At 40.1% G+C, this 22,941-nt stretch overlaps 1 protein-coding gene across 1 annotated transcript; it reads right to left on the bottom strand.

The window, feature by feature from the left end:
* Positions 1–12,209: 12,209 nt before the first annotated feature.
* Positions 12,210–15,092, bottom strand: tmem74b (transmembrane protein 74B). Its single transcript, XM_072452816.1, has 2 exons — positions 14,889–15,092; positions 12,210–12,803 (listed from the first exon to the last, which is right to left on the bottom strand). Exons 1-2 carry the CDS (start codon positions 15,072–15,074, stop codon positions 12,237–12,239), a joined length of 753 nt encoding a protein of 250 aa, XP_072308917.1. The 5' UTR covers positions 15,075–15,092; the 3' UTR covers positions 12,210–12,236.
* Between the last annotated feature and the right edge of the window lie 7,849 nt (positions 15,093–22,941).

Raw genomic sequence — 22,941 nt, 5'->3', positions numbered from 1 at the left:
GTGTGGTTTTATTCTACTTTGTTTTACATCGTCAGCCCAATTGATTTAATGGTGCATTTTGTAACTTTTCTTGTGAGAACATCACCATATAAATGATTAGACACGGCAGTCGATGCTCTTGCTATCGATAACTTCACTTCCTGTAGCCTTTAGCATTAGCCCACAAAAAACGCAGTTTCAATAATATTAATGATAATTAATAATCATCGGGTTGGGCTGGTATCAAACCATCGGCCACATTTACGTCAAAGCTTGGTTAAAAGTCATCGAGTGTGTAAACCTTTTGGTGTTTTATTTAAGATATAGCTAAAACTAGCATCTGAGCAAAAGGCTAACTAAATTTAAGTTGATTTTTCTGATGTGCTTCTGATAAACATCTAGTGACACTAAACATCCTCTTTTACTTGTTCTGGTGAGGAGAGCTGATGTAACATAAATATTCTGAAATAAGTACTTTATTATGGGCACTGCTTCATTCATTTGTACTTGAATGAGCATTTGATTTTACATACACCAGCATCAGCTAGCTAGCTACATCAGGCTAGCTAGCTACATTGGTTAACTAGATAGGCGTCACATCTCTGAATCTATGGTTGACCACGCTACCAGGCCAAGTTACAAGTCAGATCTGTGCAGAGGCGTCCAAGCTCACAAGATGTTTTCCAAGGTTTTTGTTTAACAATAAAAACAGCACTAAATGGGCCCGTTTGAACATGATGAGGTTTAATATGGTATTTTCCAAGTGGTTATTCTAATGTTTCAGAGTGTTGAGTAGTGTTTTGACAGCAGATTCTAGAATGTTGACGGTGAACAGAAGCTTTAGAAATGGCTTTTGTGTGTTGACATTTCCCTGGTCTAATATTGGGCCCAGTTGATGCGCCGCTGTGACAGAACTGTGCCCCTGCTGAGGCGGGACGTTCACTCCAAAAGAAGCTTCACTAACAGCTGCTGGACCAAAACAAGCGCGGAGCCATCTGCATGGGGAAACTTGTCATCTGCATTTGGCCAAACCGTCTTTCACAATGTCATTCTGGGGTTTTGTTTGTAGAAAAATAATGAATTAAATCAATCTTGGAATAAGGCTGTAACATAACAAATTGTGGAAAAGTGAATACATTCCAGATGCACTGTAAAAGTCTACATCTCAGTTTATGGAGATGCCCTGGAGATGCACAGTTCCTGGAGACAAACAGATCCTGGAGATGCACAGTTCCTGGAGATGCACAGATCCTGGAGACAATCAGATCCTGGAGACAAACAGATCCTGGAGATGCACAGTTCCTGGAGACAAACAAATCCTGGAAATGCAGTTTATGGAGACAAACAGATCCTGGAGAAGCACAGTTCATGGAGACAAACAGATCCTGGAGATGCACAGTTCCTGGAGACAAACAGATCCTGGAGATGCACAGTTCCTGGAGACAAAACAGATCCTGGAGATGCACAGTTCCTGGAGACAAACAGATCCTGGAGATGCACAGTTCCTGGAGACAAACAGACCTGGAGATGCACAGTTCCTTGGTTAAGCAGAGTCCAGGCTGCAGCAGGAGATGGACTGAGTTTAAGGAGGATTAGACATTAGACATGTCGTTTGAAATTAAATTTGACTTTCTTATTAACACTATTATTCTCATGACTTATAATCCTTCTAACTAACAACATTCACGTCTTTGGAGTTGAACGATGGCACCGCAGCTTTTCGATTATGAATACAGTATATGATTTCACTTTTTGTTTGTTTATTTATGCTCCTCGTGATAAGCCTGCTTCATGGAGCTGGCCACTTTGTGTGAGTGTTCCTGCATTTGTTGGTCAAACTCACAATAATAACTTGATTTTACAGTCCGGTCATGTTTTGTGCGATACCTGAATCTCTCCCATAACACAATTCCAGGCACTGGCGAATCTCCTTTACGTTTCCAGGGGAATGAAATAGAAGGAAATACCGGTACATGGTTTGTCAAAGTGAAAAACCACCTGATTTGGTCCTTTGTTAGTGAAGACATTTCCTGGCTCAAAAAGGAAAACGCAAGATTTCAAATAACAACCAACGTTTATTATTCACAAATCAGATTTAAACATGGTAGTTACATAGAGTTTATCTAGAGAGCACGTACAGCTCCGTTTGCACAAGAACAAGGCGTTATTGAACTTTACATTGGACATGCAGCTCGATAACTGACCTCAGATCAGCCTCCAACAACACAAACCTCACAATCATCTATATGCCCTTTAACCCTGTGTTCACTCTCTTTACCATAAATACAATCTTTAATGAGATAAATGCTTATGTTGAATGATAAACGATATGGTTAATATATCAACGTGTGCTTTTTACACATTTTATAAATAGACTGTAATTGTTCGATTTAAAAACAAGACATTGCGGTAGTCTTTAAGGAAGGCTAGTAAAAGCTTTAAAATGGCAAGTAAAAGGAGTCATCCAGTACTGTCTGTGGGTTTCAGAATGATGAATTATTAGAAATGTTTCCAGAGCAAAAAACAAGTCAAAACTAAATATATGTCTTTTGAAAGGTAAAAAGTTCTCAAAATGTCGCTTTTATAGAGGAAGTTGAAAATCATGAATAGGATTACTTTGTAGGCGAGACACTGCAGGCGAAAAGGACACACATTTTGATTTATAGAGTCAATCAATTTGTCGTTCACACAAATGTAAGAAAAAATGTATCACACGTTTTTTTTTATCATGTATTGTTTTCATATAAAAATAGGCATAGGCGTTTGTAATTTTTTTTTAAAAATGGCCAAAATTTTACATATTTGAGACGTATGAATCTGAAAATCTGATTGTCGGGGTTAAATTTCTTGCTTCAATTTAATATTGGATAAAAAGAACATTTACAGAGTCTTTGATATATTGTATATTAGAATAATACTTAGCTCAGGCTCTTAACTTCCTGAAACAATGTGGACAACAAAAAGTGGACAACAAAAAGAGAGTTTTGTAGAGTCTCGCCTCCAAATAATGGTTTTGACTGGATTCTTACTGAAAAATAAGGCATTAAAATTGACTATCTCCATGGAGACAGACAGGTGGCTCATTTGATTGGTTTAGGGTCAAAAGTTATAACTCAATGCATTTTACAGCCTGGAGTAAATTAAAACCTGTATTAAACCTTTTTAGACATTTACCGTACCTTAGAGCTATATCATGTGCCATACGTTTTTTTATTTTATTTTATTTTTTTAAAGTTGTACATTCATTTAGTCCTGGATAAAATGCTACTTTATTGTCCAGTGCATATTTCTGTAGTAAAGGAAAGAATACAGGCAGCCCATGGAATTACACTGTACAAAATGTTCTAATAAATAACTAATAAAATAAACTTAGACAAAGACAAATTCTACTTCCATAGAATAGTTGCTTCCTTTTCACATCTACTTCAAACTTTGCACTTCAATGTACTATAGGCTATTTTGTTGAAAAAACGGACAACATTGGAATGGTTGTTTTTTCAGATACATGCAAAATTGAATATTATACCTGTTATCAAAACTAATAAAAAACAATTGCGTGAAGTTATATAATCTTTCAAATAATGTAAGTTTTATTTCTGAACGTTTTTTGGTTTAGTTCAGTGTGTTCTGATGGATTTGCAAAAATACGCCCTGAATAATGTCATCGGGGTAATATATAGGTTAGTTTTATATCCATCCATCCATCCATTTTCTACCGCTTGTTCCCTTTCGGGGTCGCGGGTGACTGGAGCCTATCCCAGTGACTTCGGGCCTTAGGCGGGGTACACCCTGGACAGTGGCCAACTTGTCGCAGGGCCAACACAGAGACACAGACATTACAGACAGTTCACGCTCACATTCATTCACTAGGGCCAATTTAGAGTCACCAATTTTTACCTAACACATGCATGTCTTTGGACGGTGGGAGGAGCCGGAGAACCCGGAGAGAACCCACGGTAACACGGGGAGAACATGCAGACTCCACCCAGAGAGATCATGTGATGTTGGTCTGGTCCGGGAATCGAACCCACGATGTCCTTCTTGGGAGGCAAGAGCGCTAACCGCCTTTGCCACCGTGCACCCTTAGTTTTATAAATAAAGTTATTCATTTTGTCCTTATCGCTCAGGTAAAAAAGAAAAAGGGGGGTTAGCTATTAGGGCCAACAAGAATATTTTGTAAGATTTAAACTTTTAAGGACTGCGTCATTGCATTGTGCTTCTGGTGAAGACTGCTCTTCTGATGGTGTTTTCTCAACTGGTTCATCAGTACTCTGTTGTCCATTGAAAGAGAGCGTGGGGGTAAATGTGTGTGTGGATGTGTGAGAGAAGTATTGACGGTAGGTTGTATGCTCGTGTGGGCGTGTGACATCCTGTTTAATCGACTGTAAAGAAGGCGATGAAAATGTGGTGATAAAAATCGAATCGTGATCTCATTCTTGTGACAATCTGCTATTTTGGTCTGATCGTCATATTGTGATTCTCTATTCCTCTATTTGTTACAGTTTTCTGCTTAAAGACAAACACTTTTCCTACTCAGTGCACTACTTTATTAACTTCTTAACAGCAATAGAAAAGGTTTAAAAAAATTACATCGAAATCGTGATCTGACTCCAAGAAAATCATGATATAAATTTTTTGCCATACCTCCCACGTTTACTGTAAAGACATTTGTGTTGGACAGCACTTTATTAAAGGCGCACTGGACGATTTTTCGGCGATTTGAGAACGCAGGTGGAAGTGCACATGCGCACTCCCCCGTGCGGACTGATACAACACACACGTGCGTTTGTTTATTAGCGCAACGGAGCGCATCACATCTCTCGTCTCCCGTAGATTTCTGTCCACTTCTGCGTCAGCTCGAACAGTCTTTCTCTGTCTTCATTTTGTCCCGTACACTGAGGGAACTATATTATGATAGATCCATGCGCTTAGGCACGCGGAAACGTGGGGACGAACCGCACGCGGCTGCAGGTGAGCGATAGGTGCGTTTTATGATTGATACGTGGCAGGACTAATGATTTATCCACGCCACGAGGAAATATGATAAAAAAAAATTGCTGAAAAAAATCGTCCATTCCACCTTTAATATAGTTTGATTTATACTGTATAATAGTAATAGTACCGTATTTTCCGGACTTTAAGTTGCACCTTTTTTCATAGTTTTGGCCGGGGTGCAACTTATACTTATATTTATTACTTATTTACTTATACTCAGTAACGACTTATATGTGATATTATTTGCTTTTTCACCCTTGCAACTGCATTTCATACTCCAGTGTTACTTATATATGTTTTTTTCTTCTCTATTATGCATTTTCTGGCTGGTGCGACTTATACTCCAGTGCGACTTATAGTCCGGAAAATACGGTATGTGAAATAGCATCCATTACTCAAAAAGCCAATGAGTTTTTAGGAGTGCAATACCACATAATGCAAAATTCTAACTCTTTCCCCAATCGGAGAAAGGGGGCACTTTCTCTCTTTCTGAAATCAAACCTGGTATAGACTAAAAATGGCACTGCTAGCGTTTATAGTCGTTCTCCTCCGGTCCTTCGTGTCTCCTCTTCGCCTCGTCCTCTCTGTCCTCAGAAGGAGATTCGGAGACACGTGAGACAGAGCTGCTCATCTGTCCCTGTCTTTATAAATAGCGCATTTCTATGGAAACTCTGCCTGCACTGTCAACACAATCAGGAGTCCTTCTATCGTCCAAGGTCATTGTCCTGGGGGATGGGAGAGAACCGGAGACTTCTTCCCTCGCGTAACTGTATTTGTACCGCTCGCTAAATACTTTGTCTATAGCCGTGCAGTTGGTGACCCTCGGTGACTGTAGAAGTAGTTCGACGGCACGGGATTGTAGTAAAAGGACGGTCAAGTAGGATGAGCTGTTTCGCCCAAGGACACAATGATGACGATTTGTGTGACACTACTTTAAAGTGGGACTCGACACCTAAACTCTCATCGTCGCTGTTCAACTGGGGAGAGCGTACGGGACTACTGCAGTATTTTTCCGACTGCCTCCTTCACAGAGCGATTCCAACACTCTGCTCGCTACTTTTGCATTGACGGCGACTGAGTGAATAAAACACCCTGCTAAACTCTGGTAAAAATGTTATAAATATCAGTCAAATCCATCCGACACATGTATTTATGGATCACGTTAAACATCAAAACAGACTGTAATATTTAGCTTGTTGCCTGCAGAGGGATTTTAACAGTCTGTCTTTTAACAGCTCATGGTAAGCGGACTTTAGTGACTTTATAGTGTAACGGTTTATTTAAACGAACTGTTGCATAGCAAAGTTATTAGCGTTAGCCGTGTAGAGCGTTACATTCATAATCATGGCTAACGTTAGTGACTTTATAGCATAACAGTTTATTTAAATCATTTATTCATAATCACAGCAGATGTTTGCAACTTTACTGCCTAACAGTTTATTTAAGAGTGGTTTATTCATAATCATGGCTAACGTTAGCAACTTTACAGCATAACGGTTTATTTAAGAGTGGTTTATTCACGGCTAACGTTAGCAACTTTACAGCATAACAGTTTATTTAAGAGTGGTTTATTCATGGCTAACGTTAGCAACTTTACAGCATAACTGTTTATTTAAGAGTGGTTTATTCATAATCATGGATAACGTTAGCAACTTTACAGCATAACGGTTTATTTAAGAGTGGTTTATTCACGGCTAACGTTAGCAACTTTACAGCATAACAGTTTATTTAAGAGTGGTTTATTCATGGCTAACGTTAGCAACTTTACAGCATAACTGTTTATTTAAGAGTGGTTTATTCATAATCATGGATAACGTTAGCGACTTTACAGCATAACAGGTTATTTAATAGCGGATTCTACTAATATTGCAAATTAACCTAGTTTCACCAAAATGGCAAAAAAAAATTAAACAATTTAACAAAAAGAAAATGACTTGGAAGTGTAAATCATGCTTCTAAAACAACATGTGCACAATTTTGCAGCCCAAAAAAAATGAAGTGGATTTAGGTAAACAACAGAAATGACCTTGCAACTGTTTTGCTTTGGAAAACTCTTTCTGTCCGTGCCATTGTAAGCGTTTATGCAGTATCTATAAGAGTCCCAGAGGTGAGAGGAAGCAGAGGACACAGACAGTCAGGCCGGGACGACTGGACGTGAGCTGGGTTTAGACGACTTGGAGTTTGAGCTCAAAGACAAACTGTGACTCTGCAGGAGATAAACGCCTTCAAAAAGGGCCGCACTGAAGTCTGCAGAGGTTTACCGCAGTCCAGAAACCACAGTTCTGCAGGGGGAAATAATATAGGTTCACATGACCATTCTAGGATCTCTATAGTTTAGTTTATATACTAGGTTTATGATTCATCTCTCTGTAATTAATGGACCCATCCACATGAAACTGGCACAAAGTTCGACGTCTCCTCTGTCAGCACAAATAAACAAAAGTGATTTAAAAAAAAAAAAAGTGGTGCCATTATTCAACACCAAAGACGTGATAGTTGTCATTTGAAAGCACTTGAAACCTCACAACTGATATGACAACTTTGTGGAGCCAATCCCAATGATAAGGTTCAACATTTGTGGATCATACGTTTGGAGATTTCGTTCAGAAACGGTGACGCTCCAATCTCGTAGTTATAGATAAAGCCGGCTTAAGCTAGAGCGTCCACTAATGGATGGTCGGGACAAAAAAAGCGAAAACCGTTCAATTCATGTAGAAGAGCTAACCTTAATCACACAGTGTTCAACAACTACAAGAAGAATACACCGGCCCACAGAGCAATCCGTTTACTTTACATCCATTAGAACTGTTGGAACTTGACTTGTATTAGTTGTAAGCTACTAAAAATATACAGAATTCACTCGGAAATGTCTTAAAAGAGAGAACTGAATAAAAAATGGAGTAAACAGTGTTTTCACCGACACCTCCACTACACACTTTATCTATAGGCCCCTTTTTCTCCACCTGAACCATCAAATTCTGGCCCATGAATGCGTCCTGTTGACTATTAGTACGGTTTATGTTTGACCATGTTGGGGAAAACGAGGACACATCACAGCCAGACTCCTCACTTTTATCAGCAGATATTTTAAACAGATGGAAAAAGACAGTTTTGCTTTTTCAGAACAATGGACCTGGAGTCTGAGAACTTTGTAGTCTGACTTACCTGGTCACGCACACACTAAAGAACAGGCTTTAGACAGAATACGCACGGGGACAATCTTAGCCACATTTGGGAAGCATTTGCTAACATTTGACTTAACGTTGTTCCAGTTTGAATCTCTGAAGTCAGTTAAAAGTGCCACTGGAGGGTTTGTAAGCTGCTTGCCTCCACTGCTTCGTCTGGAATGTTCCACAGAATGACATTCAATTTACAGGGTAACCATGGAGACAAGTCGGTAACGCCACCAGGCCGAGTCAAGTGTCAATTCTTGAGGAGAGATGAGCCCACACATGGTAAGAATGCACTTTTTTCCAGGTGTTTTTGTGACTGAATGAATGAAAAGTGCTGGTTCATTTTAATGCCCTACTGTGGAACATTCCAGGTAACGCAATAACCACTGACCTAAAAGCCTTTCACAAACATTGCACTATTTCAGTTATTTTGGTCTGTGAGCTTGCTGGTCCTGGTCAACAGCGTCGTATTATTTACAGTACTTTCTTGTAAAATACCATTGCACATATTTCCATAACGATATTGAGATAATATTGTCCATTGAGAGGCACAGACTTGTGTCATGTTGTGGCTACATGTGTTTGCCGTGACGATGGGCTGTTATAACCAAACCCTTTACAGATCCTGTGTATTGTTAAGGCATAATGTTGATTATTTCACTTAAACTTACAGAATATTACACGCACAAGCACGAGCAGTGATGGAGTCAAACACAGCAGAAGCAGCTCCTTCAGTGCAGGGAGGTCAGATACATATGGTTTTGTGTTTCGTCCAGTGTTGTAGATACAGTGTTAGCACCAAAATGACAACAACAAAACATATCAAAGCTGTGGTACCCGATGTTTTTTTCTGTTGTTTACATTTTTTTTGTTTTCCCTCAAATATGATATTGTTAAAGCAGCACCTTGTGACAAAAATTAGACTGCTGTGCGCTGCCTGCGTCTAATAATGTAAAGTATTTAGGTCTCGTCAACCCGATAAGAGTTGAAAGCAGCGCTCTGATTGGCTGTGCTTGGGTTGGTCAGCACGAGTTTCTGAAAAAAGCAGCTCTAAAGCTGTTATGCCTGAAAATAAAGGCTTGTGAATATTAACGATATGCCAAAGAATTAGGTAAATGTGTCCTACTTCTACTTCTGGTTTTGGTTCCATGTTCAATTCTGTTAAATGTAAATAGTTTTAACTTGTAGATTGTATATTGTCCTTTATTTATTATAATATGATCTCTGTATCCATCTTTGTAATGGATGGTTTTATATGTCCTTGTTTCCACAAATAAAGTACCATTAATTCTTTAAAATAACTACACTTTAATTAGCTTTAATAAAGGATGAAAAATGACTTTGTTCATAATTAATTGATCGTGATGATGATGATCAGGCTTAGTAAATACTTAATTAAGGGTTTAAGGAATGAATTAAGTAGTTAACAGGGCTGAATCATTCTTAATAAACTACTGTATTTGTTCATTATGAATTAGGTCTTTGTTCATGCTTTATTAATGCTAATTAAGCTATTATAAAGTTGTACAGAAGCTCCTAACAAGTGAATACATTTAGAATTGATTAGATTATTTGACATAATTTTTTGCAAATGCTTTCAAATTAATGACAATAATAAATTAAGTTCCCAAAAAGTTGCATATGTAATCAAAGCAAGGATATTCAAACTTTCGCCTAAATTTAGCTTGCATAGCTTACACAGAAAACAACAGTGAATATGTCTGTCAACTTTAAATTTGTAAAAAAAAAGAAAAGAAAAAGAAATTTCTTTGCATAATTAACATGTCAAATGAAGGAGCTGCTAATGTTGCAGTTACAGTATGAACCAAAAACATCTTACATTTGAGAAAGTGATGCTAGCTCTAGCGTAGCCTATGATTAAACATGAGGCAGCAGCATGTGATGAATAGTCCCTAAGGGTTCACTTTGTCCAACAGAATTTGTCAGGAAATCTCACAACTTTTCAAGTCACCTCATTTGCAGCATTACACCTCAACTGCAGCAAGCAAGACTCTAAATTAGCGGAGTTTAGTTAATTAAGGAGTCAAGTTCATTTTTTTTGCCTTTTGCCAAGTCTATATGTAGACACAAAGAAAAATAAATGATTGAATATTTGAGACAACCAATCAACATAACATTATGACCGCTGTCATTGTGGCAGAGAAGTGACCATTTTTACTCAAACGTTACACGCTGGAAAACTCTAAACGCTGACAATTCACTGGATGATTGGACCAAAACGGCAGCTCTTGTGGAACGTTCTTGTCTGTAGTGTCCAGTATCTTTATGGGCTGCTTTAGACCTCATTTGGTCTTGAGTTAAGGCTGGTTTAGCCCTTGATTAATCTTGGCTTAGCGCAGCTCTTGATTTCTTGTCTGAAATTATTAGTATTGTTCAAGAGTGCTTTAGACCTTCTTTGGTCTTGGGTTTAGCCCTTGATTAGACTTGGTTTGGATCTGGATTAGTCATGGTTTAGTAAAATACTGTTTTAGCTCAGGTTTTGTGCAGATCTGAAATGGTGAATGCCTTTAGACCTGGTTTAATCCTTGGTTAGACCTGGTTTAATCCTTGATTAGTCCCAGTTTAGTTTAGGGCATTAGTACCAAATCAGGAGTGTTGCATCAGGACTGCAGGTTAGACTTGGTTTAGTCTTCGAAAATATTGTTTTAGCCCTCTTGATTCCTGGTTTATAATAGTCAGAATCTTTCCAGGCTAATTTAGAGCTGGTTTACTGGATTGGGGTTTGTTTAGTCTTTAGTCCTGGCCATGGTCCTGGTTTGGCACAGTTCATTCAGCAGTGTTTTGCCTTTAGACCTGCTTTAGTTCTTGATTAGCCCTAGTTTAGTGAAGCTCTGGATTGTTTGTCTTTCAGACGGTCTCTGGATCTGATTTAGTCCTTGTTTAGAGTTGTTTTAGACCTGGATTAGTCCTGATTTGAAGCTCTGATTAGTCCTGGTTTGGTTCTGGGACGTTCCCTGGGGTGGTCAGTACCAAACTTAATCCATGAAAGAAACAGGAAGAGATTTGTGTCCACCAGAATGTGTACATAGGTTTTGGGCAATAAGATAATAAGAAAACCGATAATAAAAAAAACAGAACCTGGCTTGTGGCTTAAAGGTAGGGCTGAAGCACATATGCATTGTGGGTTGGACTCCGGTCAGTGAGAATTAATAAAACTAAATATTTGAATCTAATATCATACACACATGATGTATTATACATAAAAGTGTTGTTTTTAAAAATGACTTGTTTCCTCTGCAAAAAGCTAGCATCACATTCCCCATTTCTTTACATTAATTCTATATAATCTCTCCTATACATCAATTTATTCACATTTGATTTGTTATATACTTAGTCTTAATACTTCTCTCTATTACATTACATTGGTGCTATGGTCCAAATACAATATAGGTTTCTCACAGGATGCAAAGCTAGAAGACACAATTGTGCTTGTCAACAAACTGTACTGTGCAAAAGTCAGATTTTATAGACGGTATCAGGACAAAACCAAATCAAATGTTAAACTTTCGGAAAGGCCCTATCTCGCAATGCTACAGTGCCCAATGGTTACGATACAATGGCCTTTGATTTGAATTCAGCATATAAATCCTGAAATGGGTGGTTTTGACTGTAGTTTCAATGTATAAATAAGTCTTTTTTGAATATATTTGGTTGTAATTTCAATATATGCTGTGTTTTTCAAGCATACCCATCGTGCAAATAATTCTGATTTAAATAGATCCCATTAAAGGTGTGAATTTAAGGTAATCAAATGAGTATTTTGAGTTTCAGTCATTCACAGTATGTACATTTTTGGAAATACTCAATCACATTCAAATTGCAATTGTTAAAAATCTCCATATCCATACTTTTGCACAGTAATTCTTCTTCCTGTACATGTCTAGAATGTGCTCTTGGCTATTGGCTTACCTGTATTGAGTTACATTACAGAAACAATCCTTTTAGCCACCCTTATCCTCAGTTGCTCCAGGCATTGTGCTAAAAATGTGCTTCCAAAATCTCAAAAACAACCGGACAACGTCTTTTTCCGTTCTCGCTGTCGCACAAAATCGCCGGCCGCACTCCATCTCACGCCGTCGACGGCCCTGCTTCAGTTTTAGGGTCTCTAACTGTCCCACATTGTCCGTTATTCCTCATTTCGACCAGAAGATTCTCCCCTCCGTCTGCCCCTTCGATAGCTTCGCCGGTCGCTAGTTGTTTCATCCGCATATTTATGGATCCGTAAGTCCTTTTCGGTCGCACAAACGCCACTCGCCGTCTGTACATCTCCCCGCGGCAGATCGACACCATCAGCAGCACGGACAGGAACATACCGCCCAAAGTTAGTAGCCCCAGACCCGCGATGATGCACTTGTCGAGGTGCGATCCGAGCTGGGCGTAGTACAGTTCCAGCTTTTCCATCTGCCGGGCCGACACGGTGTCCGGGTCGACTTTGGCCTCGCGCGGAATGGTGTACGCGATGACTACCAGGACGATGCCGCTGACGAGGAAGACCAGGGCAAATATGAAGCCATAATCGGCAGAGTGGTCGTCGCCCGGGTGCTGGTGGTACTCGCGGAGGTCGTGGGACTCGCCGGGATCAGCGCCGTCCTCGTCTTCGTAGCACAGGTCTTGGGGTTGCTCTGGCGAATCGGCCTGAAAAGACGACAGCGCAAATTTTGGCACCGTTATATATTGACGTTTTATGTTTGCTAATGTAAAATCATGTTTAATTAGCTGTACCATTTTCACCAGTACAGGTGTTGTGTATATTGTGTTCTTGGGGTGAACACAGATCGCATGTTATAGTTATGGAGCGTTTTATTTTCTGCGAAGCACGCTAACAGCGCCCTTGCTGTTAGCGTGCTGATGTTTGTTAGCTTGACCGTCATGGCAAACTGATTTGGCTTCTGAAAGTCGTGAAAAGCACGTATAAACTCATTGCGTTGACTAATTAGGATGCTCGGAATGCATTTGGAAAGCAATGAATAACTTTGAACCACTGTTTGAATCAAACTAAGGCTGTTTTTCATGTTTTTAGGACGGTAAATATCAGGTCTTTTAAGGAAAACGTTGCCGCAAATCACTGCCTCGACAATTGGATCAATGTATGCGTAAGTTAATTAATTTAGGCTAATTTCAACAAACTAAAAACAAAATGAGACTGGTTCTTTGCAGCTAAAACATGGGTTAAAGATGGACTGTGTGACTTTTCTGGTGGACGGTCCGTTACCTACCAAGGCATTGACCCTATCTAGCAATTTTACAGTGCAAAATACTAAAGAGTTTGTGTCCATCGTTCAGGATAAATCCCAAAATGGTCGCATTACTCAATGAGGTTATTCCATCAATAGATTTGTTCATGACAAAGCCGGGACTCATCATCTCACCGGGCAGTTTTATCTTCTTACTGTCCCGTACATATTTTACAGTGACTCACCCACTCTGTCTGAACAGGTTCGGTCACACTTTACACACCCTCTGACCGCACTGGCCCTGTTTCTTTGTCAAAGACTGAATTCACCAGATGTGTCCTTTTCACGGTTGAGCAATAAGCCGCGCGTTTTATTCCGAGCCCACACACAAACTCCCATTGATTTATGGTGAGCGCCAATGTGTCATAAATCTAGTTCCTCTGCCAGCTCTGTTATGTTCCATTGCTATCATTTACTGCACTATCAAATGTGTTTTCATGTCAAATAACATTGATCTAATCGCCAATTACACTTACTCCAGCCTGCCTTGTGTTGACCATAAATTTCTTTTATGTTTCTACTCGTTTAGTCAGTTTTAAAGTGGAATATACTTCTTTATTTCTTTGATTTTTTTGAATGTATTTATCTGATTTGGATCTGCATATTCACGCCATGCCAACAATTGAGATTTAAAACTATTGCTTGTTTTTGCTAACCACTTCCTTGTAAAACGTGATACTTCATGCCACACTCGTTCTTAGAATTCATCTACTTGGGAGCACCTCATTTGTCAGTTCAAAGTGCCTCCCTTCTCACAATTTGCCAGCAGAGGGCATCAGACATTTGGAGAGCAGCTTCAGTGAGAGACTGATCCACCCTCGCTGTGTGAAGGAAAGGTTTCACAGGTCTTTCCTTCCTGCTGCTGTCAGACTTTATAACAAACACTGTTGGTCCTGAACACTCGCAATACCGACCTAACCATGTGCAGTTCCGTCATATGTGCAATTACTGTCGTGATTCATGTGCAATTACTGTGAAATTCATGTGCAATCCATGTGCCGTCGTGACACATATTCATGTGCAATTACTGTCGTGATCACATGCAATGGTATTTATGTATTATTTATTTATTTATTTTTATCTTTATTATTTTTCCCCTCCATCCCTTGTTGGGAAATGGGAGGTTTTGTCTATGGGAGTTTTTGTTTATAGGAGATCTTCTACTGAGAGTGTTTTTCAGACTTCCTATAAGTGATCTGTTCTTCTGTATCTACCTCTGTATCTACCTGCGTTGCATCAATGAAATTTCCCCATGTGGGACAATAAAGGAATATCTTATCTTATCTTACATCTAATCTAAAAGTGCATTTGTATTCCATATTGTGTTGATAAGCCTGAAACAAAGATGTCTCCTTTAAGCTGTGTTTACACTGCACAGTTCTGTCCGTCTGAGACCAGAGCATTATGATCGTCGGCTTATCTCATTCTCTCAAAATGATCCGAGCCCTGAAGAGATCCGTGAAGCGGGCAGGTTCTGAACTCTGACCTTTGCGTTGGTATTAGCGGAGGTTGAGGGCACACAGTTGCTGCTCTCCTGCAGTTCCTCGTCCTGCAGGTAGGAGGCGTTGTGGAAGCCTCTGGCCCCACTCCTCGGCGGCACTGGTCCTGGACTGGGCCCTCTGTCGGCGGTCCTGCCCACAGTGCCCAGCTCCTGCAGCTCTACACCGTTCATGCTCCTCTCTGTCGACGCATCACTGCAAGAAGAGAGAGAAAGATGGCGGTTTCTGCGTATGAACTTTGAACTTTGAGTGCCTGACCCAGTGGAAGCAGAGAAGAAGTGCTGTGTACAGTCGATACTTTTGACTATTACTATTTAACCCCATCCCGCACACAATATTTACCATTAATGCTATGAGACGAGGGCTTCCATAATCAATAAGAATATTCGATCTTGTTCGTTTTTTTGAACCAGAGATAGATGGGATAATCACTTTATTCACACATTATTCGCTTGTTTTTGGGGCAAATTAGTTGCGTTTTTTCCACGACCACCGTGTTGCCCTCATCCCAAAACCCGAAAGAAAACGCTAGTCTAAATCCATCCACGGTTTAGGTCCTTTAATACAGACCCAAACCCAGGGAGTCCTCGAGAAGGTTCGGATTATAATTGTATTCCCTCGTTCAACAGGGCGTGGCCATGAAACACGCGCCAGAATCATCCTTCCCTGTGCCGCTATAGTGGATATACTGTATTAGTCGCAGTATTATTCATTCTTTCATTTTTTTATTTATTTTTTAAACTTATATATAAAAAAATGCATATAAAAGTACGCAAAAATGCTAATTAAAAGTTTGCAAAACCGCTCTATAAAAGTATGCAAAAAAACTCTATGAAAGTACGCAAACGCTCTACAAAAGTACACAAAAACACTCTGTGTGCTAAAACACTAAAAGTAGCACATAAACCTATACTGTATGGGTATTTTCGCATGTACAGATGAAGCAGGGTGAAGCAGGAAGTGAGCTCAGGTCTGTGGAGAGGCAAGCTCACTGTGAGGCTGCATATTTGTCCATTTTTGTTTTGTTTTTGCAATAAAAACACGTGTAATAAATGCAAGATATACACGTTTAATGCCACACTGAGGAACATTCCAAGGAAGGTAATGATGCCGTAGAATCAAGGGGCGGACCCACAACTTACCCCCTAGACCAGGACTAGACCAGGACTAGACCAGGACTAGACCAGGACTAGACCAGGGCTAGACCAGGACTAGACCAGGACTAGACCAGGGCTAGACCAGGACTAGACCAGGGCTGGACCAGGACTAGACCAGGACTAGACCAGGACTAGACCAGGACTAGACCAGGGCTGGACCAGGACTAGACCAGGACTAGACCAGGACTAGACCAGGACTAGTAGACCAGGGCTAGACCTGGGCTAAAGCAGGACTAGACCAGGACTAAAACGGGACTAAACCAGGACTAAAGCGGGACTAAAGCAGGACTAAACCAGGACTAAACCAGGACTAAAGCAGGACTAAACCAGGACTAAACCAGGGCTAAAGCAGGACTAGACCAGGATTAAAGCAGGACTAGACCAGGACTAGACCAGGACTAAAGCAGGACTAAAGCAGGACTAAACCAGGACTAAACCAGGACTAAACCAGGGCTAAAGCAGGACTAGCCCAGGACTAAAACAGGACTAAAGCAGGACTAAAGCAGAACTAAAGCAGGACTAAACCAGGACTAAACCAGGGCTAAAGCAGGACTAGACCAGGATTAAAGCAGGACTAGACCAGGACTAAAACAGGACTAAAGCAGGACTAAAGCAGAACTAAACCAGGACTAAACCAGGACTAAACCAGGGCTAAAGCAGGACTAGACCAGGACTAAAACAGGACTAAACCAGGACTAAAGCAGGACTAGACCAGGATTAAAGCAGGACTAGACCAGGACTAAAACAGGACTAAAGCAGGACTAAAGTAGGACTAAACCAGGACTAAATCAGGACTAAAGAAGGACTAGACAGGACTAAAGCAGGACTAAAGCAGGACTAAACCAGGACTAAACCAGGACTAACGCAGGACTAGACCAGGACTAAAGTAGAACTAAACCAGGACTAAAGCAGGACTAAAGCAGGACTAAAACAGGACTAAACCAGGACTAAACCAGGACTAACGCAGGACTAGACCAGGACTAAAGTAGAACTAAACCAGGACTAAAGCAGGACTAAAGCAGGACTAAAACAGGACTAAAGCAGCACTAAACCAGGACTAAAGGAGGACTAAACCAGGACTAACGCAGGACTAGACAGGACTAAAGTAGGACTAAACCAGGACCAAAGCAGGACTAAACCAGGACTAGACCAGGACTAACAAGGACCAGGAACAAAATGACTGACTATCTATAATCTAATCTAACTCACTCAATGAGAGAAAACTGAAAGAATTGTGAATTTATTCTGCCTTTCCACAATATATGCAATTATTAAATGCACTTTGAGGCATTTCTTACAGAACACAACCAGAAAGCAAAATCACAAAACAAAAAATACAAACTACACATTTAAACAAGTATAAAAACAGTCCCAGTCAGTCCAAAGTCGGTCCAATTTGTCCTTTTCCAAATTAAGTTTGAAATGTTTTCCATTTGTCTCATTTCTGTTATAACATCAGGCCAGTCCTCGGTCGTTTAGGGCTTTTGCATCATCCAATTCTTTGTTGTGGCCTTTTTTTCCTGCCGCCAAAAGCACATTCCGAAAGTATCCATCCATTGTGTCCATGTCAGGAGTTTTGAGTCCCAACTACACAGCTCCAAAATCGAGTGGAATGGCAATGACAAATATGCATTCTTAATTCAATCAAAACAATTCAGATAATTTACAGACAAATTCCACCCCCCATTCTCGGTGCACGGGGCAACGCATTTATCATCAGTATATAAGTATTTCTTCAGTGTGTCTTCGAGTCACAGCAGGGGTCAATTCCGACACATACTCATTCTTGGATATTTTTACATGTTTCCCCTCTGCTGTCCGTCACAAACCCACCGACACACTTCCCCCCTGTCGCCCTCTGACCCCTAGCCGCGCCCTCGTCACGCGCGATCCATTCCCACCTTGACCTTGTGCCGTGCCTGCGCGCGCACCGTCTCCCCCCGTACGTGTGCATGTGCGCGCGCGCGTGTGCACGTGCGGGCGCGTGCGAGAGAGAAGATAACGTCGCCCTGAGCGGGACTGATGATGAGGATGATGATGATGATAAGCAACTGACGCTAACGGCTGTTTATTGTCGCGCGTGAGGCAAACGGCGGATCACGGGAGCACAAACACGGGAGATCATCGCGCGGGGGAGAATTACGCGTCGGCAGCGAGCGAGCGTCAGCTGAACGGGAAACACCGGCTCCTGACAAAACAAACGCGGGCTAGGGAGCGTCCACTGCCCGCGGGGGGAGAAGATGGAAACACGCGGTGGCGGAGCGGCGCGCGGGTGTCTTACCTCGGAGAAGGCGCGTGAGACGAGCGGACCGTGTCGGAGGAGCACGTACCGCTCCATCATCCAGCACCCGTCCGTCCGTCCGGCGAGAGCGGCGCGGTGCAGGGGCCGATGCTGGTGCTGATGCTGCTGGAGAGGAGAGGGACGCACTGAGCATGCGCAGAGGCGGCGTGAGCTGGAGGAGCGGTGAGATTAAGGGCGCGATGAGCTGAAGGTTTACGTCCTCTTCTCCGAGTTATTTCACGTATTTCGATTTGTCTCAGGTCGAGGGTTCTGAATGTCGCCTGTAGATATTGTAAATGATTTTAGTAAACATGAAAATAAATTCATATTTAATTTTCTGAGCTAACAATAGCAATAATAATGAGCCTTTTTGCCAATCGTTATAAAGATATCTGTGTAAATCTCGGCCGTTCAGGACGGTTTAATAGCAAAAGAAAATGTCATTAAACTGGATAAGACGTGTTGCCACTCATCCTCTGACAGGGTTCTGCTAAGTCACTGTCTTGTCCAAAGAGAGGAGCTAACTACGTTCAAAGTGTAACTGAAACACTCGACAGACTTAAAAACTTAAACTTAAACTTAAAACTTTTTTAAAAAGTTTAATATATTTTCATATTGATGTTTTTATTTCCCTTAAATGTAGAAAACAAACAGCCTTTGTTGTGAGGGCTGTATCTTCACAAACCTGACTCTTGGCCTGGAAAAAGGGCCTCCTCCTGCTTGTTTCCATGGAAATGGTGTTCCTTTGGCTATAATGCTCAACAGTATGGCATGAAACCCATCTCCATGGAGAATGTTGCGAAGTGTGGTTTTAACTTTCTATTTCCGTGAATAACATGTAAGTGACATATCCTGTCCTGGGAAAGGCCCAGGTCGTTTTGTCTGGTTGTTCCTTGTTGACCCTTTAAAACTCACAATCACCAATAGTAGACAGTGAATTTACATTTAAAATAAATCAATGGTGTTTTAAAATCAAGCGTCGATCATCTGCACGCTTTTATCTCATAACTCATAACTCTCAACTGTAGCGCACTTTACACAGTTAGTCCAGAACTCTCACTGGCCTCTTGTTTGTTTTAGAATTCATTTTAAGATTTTATTGTCTGTTTTTAAAGCTTTGAACGGACCGGCCCCACATCACATCTTGGACCTCCTCAGAATTTCACACTTACAACCAGACGGGGCAGGGCCTTGTCAGTGGTGGATTTTAACAGATTTTAATGTACTTTTGTTGTCTGTGCAGTGTCACGTTTATAATAAAATGTGTTCTCTAAATATAAAGTGGATTGGATTTACGCTTTAACGAACTGCTAGAAGTGATTTACCGTTCTCTGTCAACTGAAGTAACAACTTGGCTGAGCAAAATGTATTCACTCTTCAAATACCTTTGTCCAGCTGAATGCCAAGTTAAATAAAAATTAAACTGGCTGTACAAATATAAATGTAAGTGGTTGTGTACTCCTGATCTCTCTGAGCGATAATGATTGGCGATACTTTTATGGGAATGGGTTTTGCATTAACGTGGCATATGACTTTATTTGGTGTATTAATACCTGTTGTACAAATAAATACTAGTTTTACACTGGTCAAGTTGGTATTTGTGAAGAAAACGTTGAACAATCTGTAGAAAATGACAGGAAGTGAAATCACACAGGGGACATGCTTTTTTATGCAGAATTTACACCAAGAAACAACTTTTTTGACTCTAAACATGAACTAAACAAAAAACAAAGGTGCTCTCATATATTTTTATTTGTCAAATAAAAAAAGTAAAAAAGTGTTTTCCCAGTGTCCTAGTGTGATGTCATCAGTTACAAACAGGAAGTGAAATCATAAACCTAATACATTTGGTATTCTGTGATAATTTTTTTGAATAATTTTTAGCAAAATTTGAAATATCTTAACTACATTTCAGTTCAGTGAATGGTAGAAACTGTCAGAGGCACTTTAACGGCATTGAAACTCCTCTTTCTGGTTTATGGAGGCGATCATTAATATTTGCTTCACATGCAGCTTGAACCGATTGAAAAATTAAATATGTCTGTGGCTAAACTAAACTATATTCAAGAAGATGATTGAAATTTGATTTGAATTAGACTTAGACTCTCTCTAGTGAAGGCTCCATTTACTTTCAGAGCGCCCTCTAATGGACATGATAAGACATAGAAAGGTCAGTGCATATTATTATAATTGTTAAAGCCCAGGACATTCTAATGCTAATCAGGCACTCAGCGACGAGGGAGCGAAAGTCACTTTATAATAGGATGTGGATAGCCCATTACAATTAGTCTCAAGTGAAACTGTAAACAATCTTTCTCAAGAGGTCCCGCCCGGTGGGCGGGGCTTACTCAGACTGGGATAAATACCTGAGTTCCCAGACTCAATCCGCAGATTGAGAATGACTCTTGGATGAGAGCCACACTACAAACAGTGTCCAGATGATAAAACTGAATCTTTTTCTACTGCTGGACGAAGTGTGTAAAAATAATAATAAACGTGTGTAAAAATAATAATAAAATAAAATCATGAATCATTCATTCACATTGTCAAATAGATTGCCATGTGGTCATATGTGAGCAGAATGAGAACGTAACAGCCAGATACAAAAGCATTTTAACATTTACTTTTTACAGTACAGACTGAATTAAAGTGACTGATTTGAATTGACTAATTAATATTGTAAATGAGGTGAGAGATGGTCAGTGTGAAACCATGACAGACACAGGTATGACTTCTGCTGGACATGTGTCTGGACCCTCACACCAGCAGAAGTTTTGCTCTTTTATAATTTTCCAGCAGAAGTTCTATAAAAGAACTTCCCCCGTCACTGTTAAAAGAAATGGAATGTATAAGATCATTAGTACTTTTTTTACATGAGTTTAAATAAGTAAAATTTTGAACGTAAATGCAAATGTTATCAAATCAGGTGTTAGTGTGTTCTCAATGTAATGTGTCTTTTGAACGAGATGTATTAAATTCCAGAGCACCAGTTCAATCCCTGTTTCTCGACCCAGTTCAAGTCTGATGTCTAAACCACAGGGTCTGATTGAAATGATAAGTATGTAAATGAGGTGAGAGATGGTCAGTGTGAAACCATGACAGACACAGGTATGACTTCTGCTGGACATGTGTCTGGACCTCACACCAGCAGAAGTTTTGCTCTTTTATAATTTCAATAAAAGAACTTCCCCCATTAATGTTAAAAAAACAACTGTATTAAGTGATATATAGGTAATCTGAGTCATTTTTATGGACAAATAATAAGCTTTATTTATAGTTACTCGCCTTAAATGACAGGTAAAGCGACTCATTCTTTCACATCGTTACTTAGATCATGTTTAAATTTGAGCAGATTTGTGAAATTAAACTTCCTGAATGAGAAAGTAACAACCAGATACAAAAGCACCTTAACATTTAGTAGAAAAAGCTTCAGTTGTAGTCGTCTGGACTCAGTTTGAAAAAATAGACGTTTCGACTCTCATCCAAGAGTCATTGTCAATAACAGAATTTAGGTCGAGAACTCCGATATTAATACTGTTCTGTGGTAAGACCCGCCCATTGGGAGGAGCCTTCCTGAAGTAGAAAGAGTTGTTTGTTTCAACAGAAACTCCCCCCTTGTATCTACCGAGCTAGCCTATTCAGAATCTTAATGGGCTATTAGAATCCTCTTTGTCTTTGTGAGACCCTGGCTCAACCACCCTGAGTACCTGATTAGCATCTAAATGTCCTCTACCTTTCCAGGGGTTCAGTAACCCATTATAAATAACAGGAAGATTAAACCTTAGCCCTCCATTTCTGTTTAAAGAGTCGAAACGTCTATTTTTTCAAACTGAGTCCAGATGACTACAACTGAAGCTTTTTCTACTATGGAACACGCCTGGACGAATGAGGGATTACACCGACACCTTAACATTTACTTTACATTTACAGTACAGACTGAATTAAAATAACAGATTTTAATTAACAGTTTAATTTTTTTAAAATATATATATACTTATTGTTTCCTGAAAAATCACAATTATGGTTGAATTGATGGTGATGGAAAAAATGTAGTAATTGCAATCATCATTTTATTATTACATGACATTTATTTTACATTATTTGCTAAACAATTTTTGGAAAGAACAGAGCGGACACAGATATGATTGACAGCGTTCAATGTGTGCTGAATATGAAGAACATCTCGGCACGTTTATTAAATGTTCTGCGTAATAGTCTTCTGTTAAACCGAGAGAATATCTGACGTACGATTAAATACAAACTCAAAAACACATTTAAAGTGAATATTTGGATTTGAATCTGACTTTCTGAGACGTGACATGTTCTGCATATGAATGGGCTGTGCAAAATGTACATTACTTTAATACATGGCCATTTTGATTGTGCAATAATGTGGACTGTGCAATGTCAGGAGTGTGCAACGAGGGGACTGTGCAATGAGAGGAATGTACAACGAGGAGACTGTGCAATGAGAGGAATGTACAACGAGGAGACTGTGCAACAATGTGGACTGTGCAGTGTCAGGAGTGTACAACGAGGGGACTGTGCAATGTCAGGAGTGCACAACGAGGGGACTGTGCAATAATGTGGACTGTGTAATGT

Source organism: Eucyclogobius newberryi, unplaced genomic scaffold, assembly GCF_026437365.1.
Source record: "Eucyclogobius newberryi isolate DKJ021-1_F unplaced genomic scaffold, fEucNew1.0.hap1 SCAF_19, whole genome shotgun sequence".
Taxonomy (NCBI): Eukaryota; Metazoa; Chordata; class Actinopteri; order Gobiiformes; family Gobiidae; genus Eucyclogobius; species Eucyclogobius newberryi.
This window is presented reverse-complemented; position numbering and strand designations above follow the sequence as displayed.

Excerpts from the sequence above, each read along its gene's own strand:
- tmem74b (XM_072452816.1), bottom strand. The coding sequence starts at position 15,074 with ATGAACGGTGTAGAGCTGCAGGAGCTGGGCACTGTGGGCAGGACCGCC. Across the intron at positions 12,804-14,888 it reads CCGCTAATACCAACGCAAAG|GCCGATTCGCCAGAGCAACC; the intron begins GTCAGAGTTCAG and ends TCGTCTTTTCAG.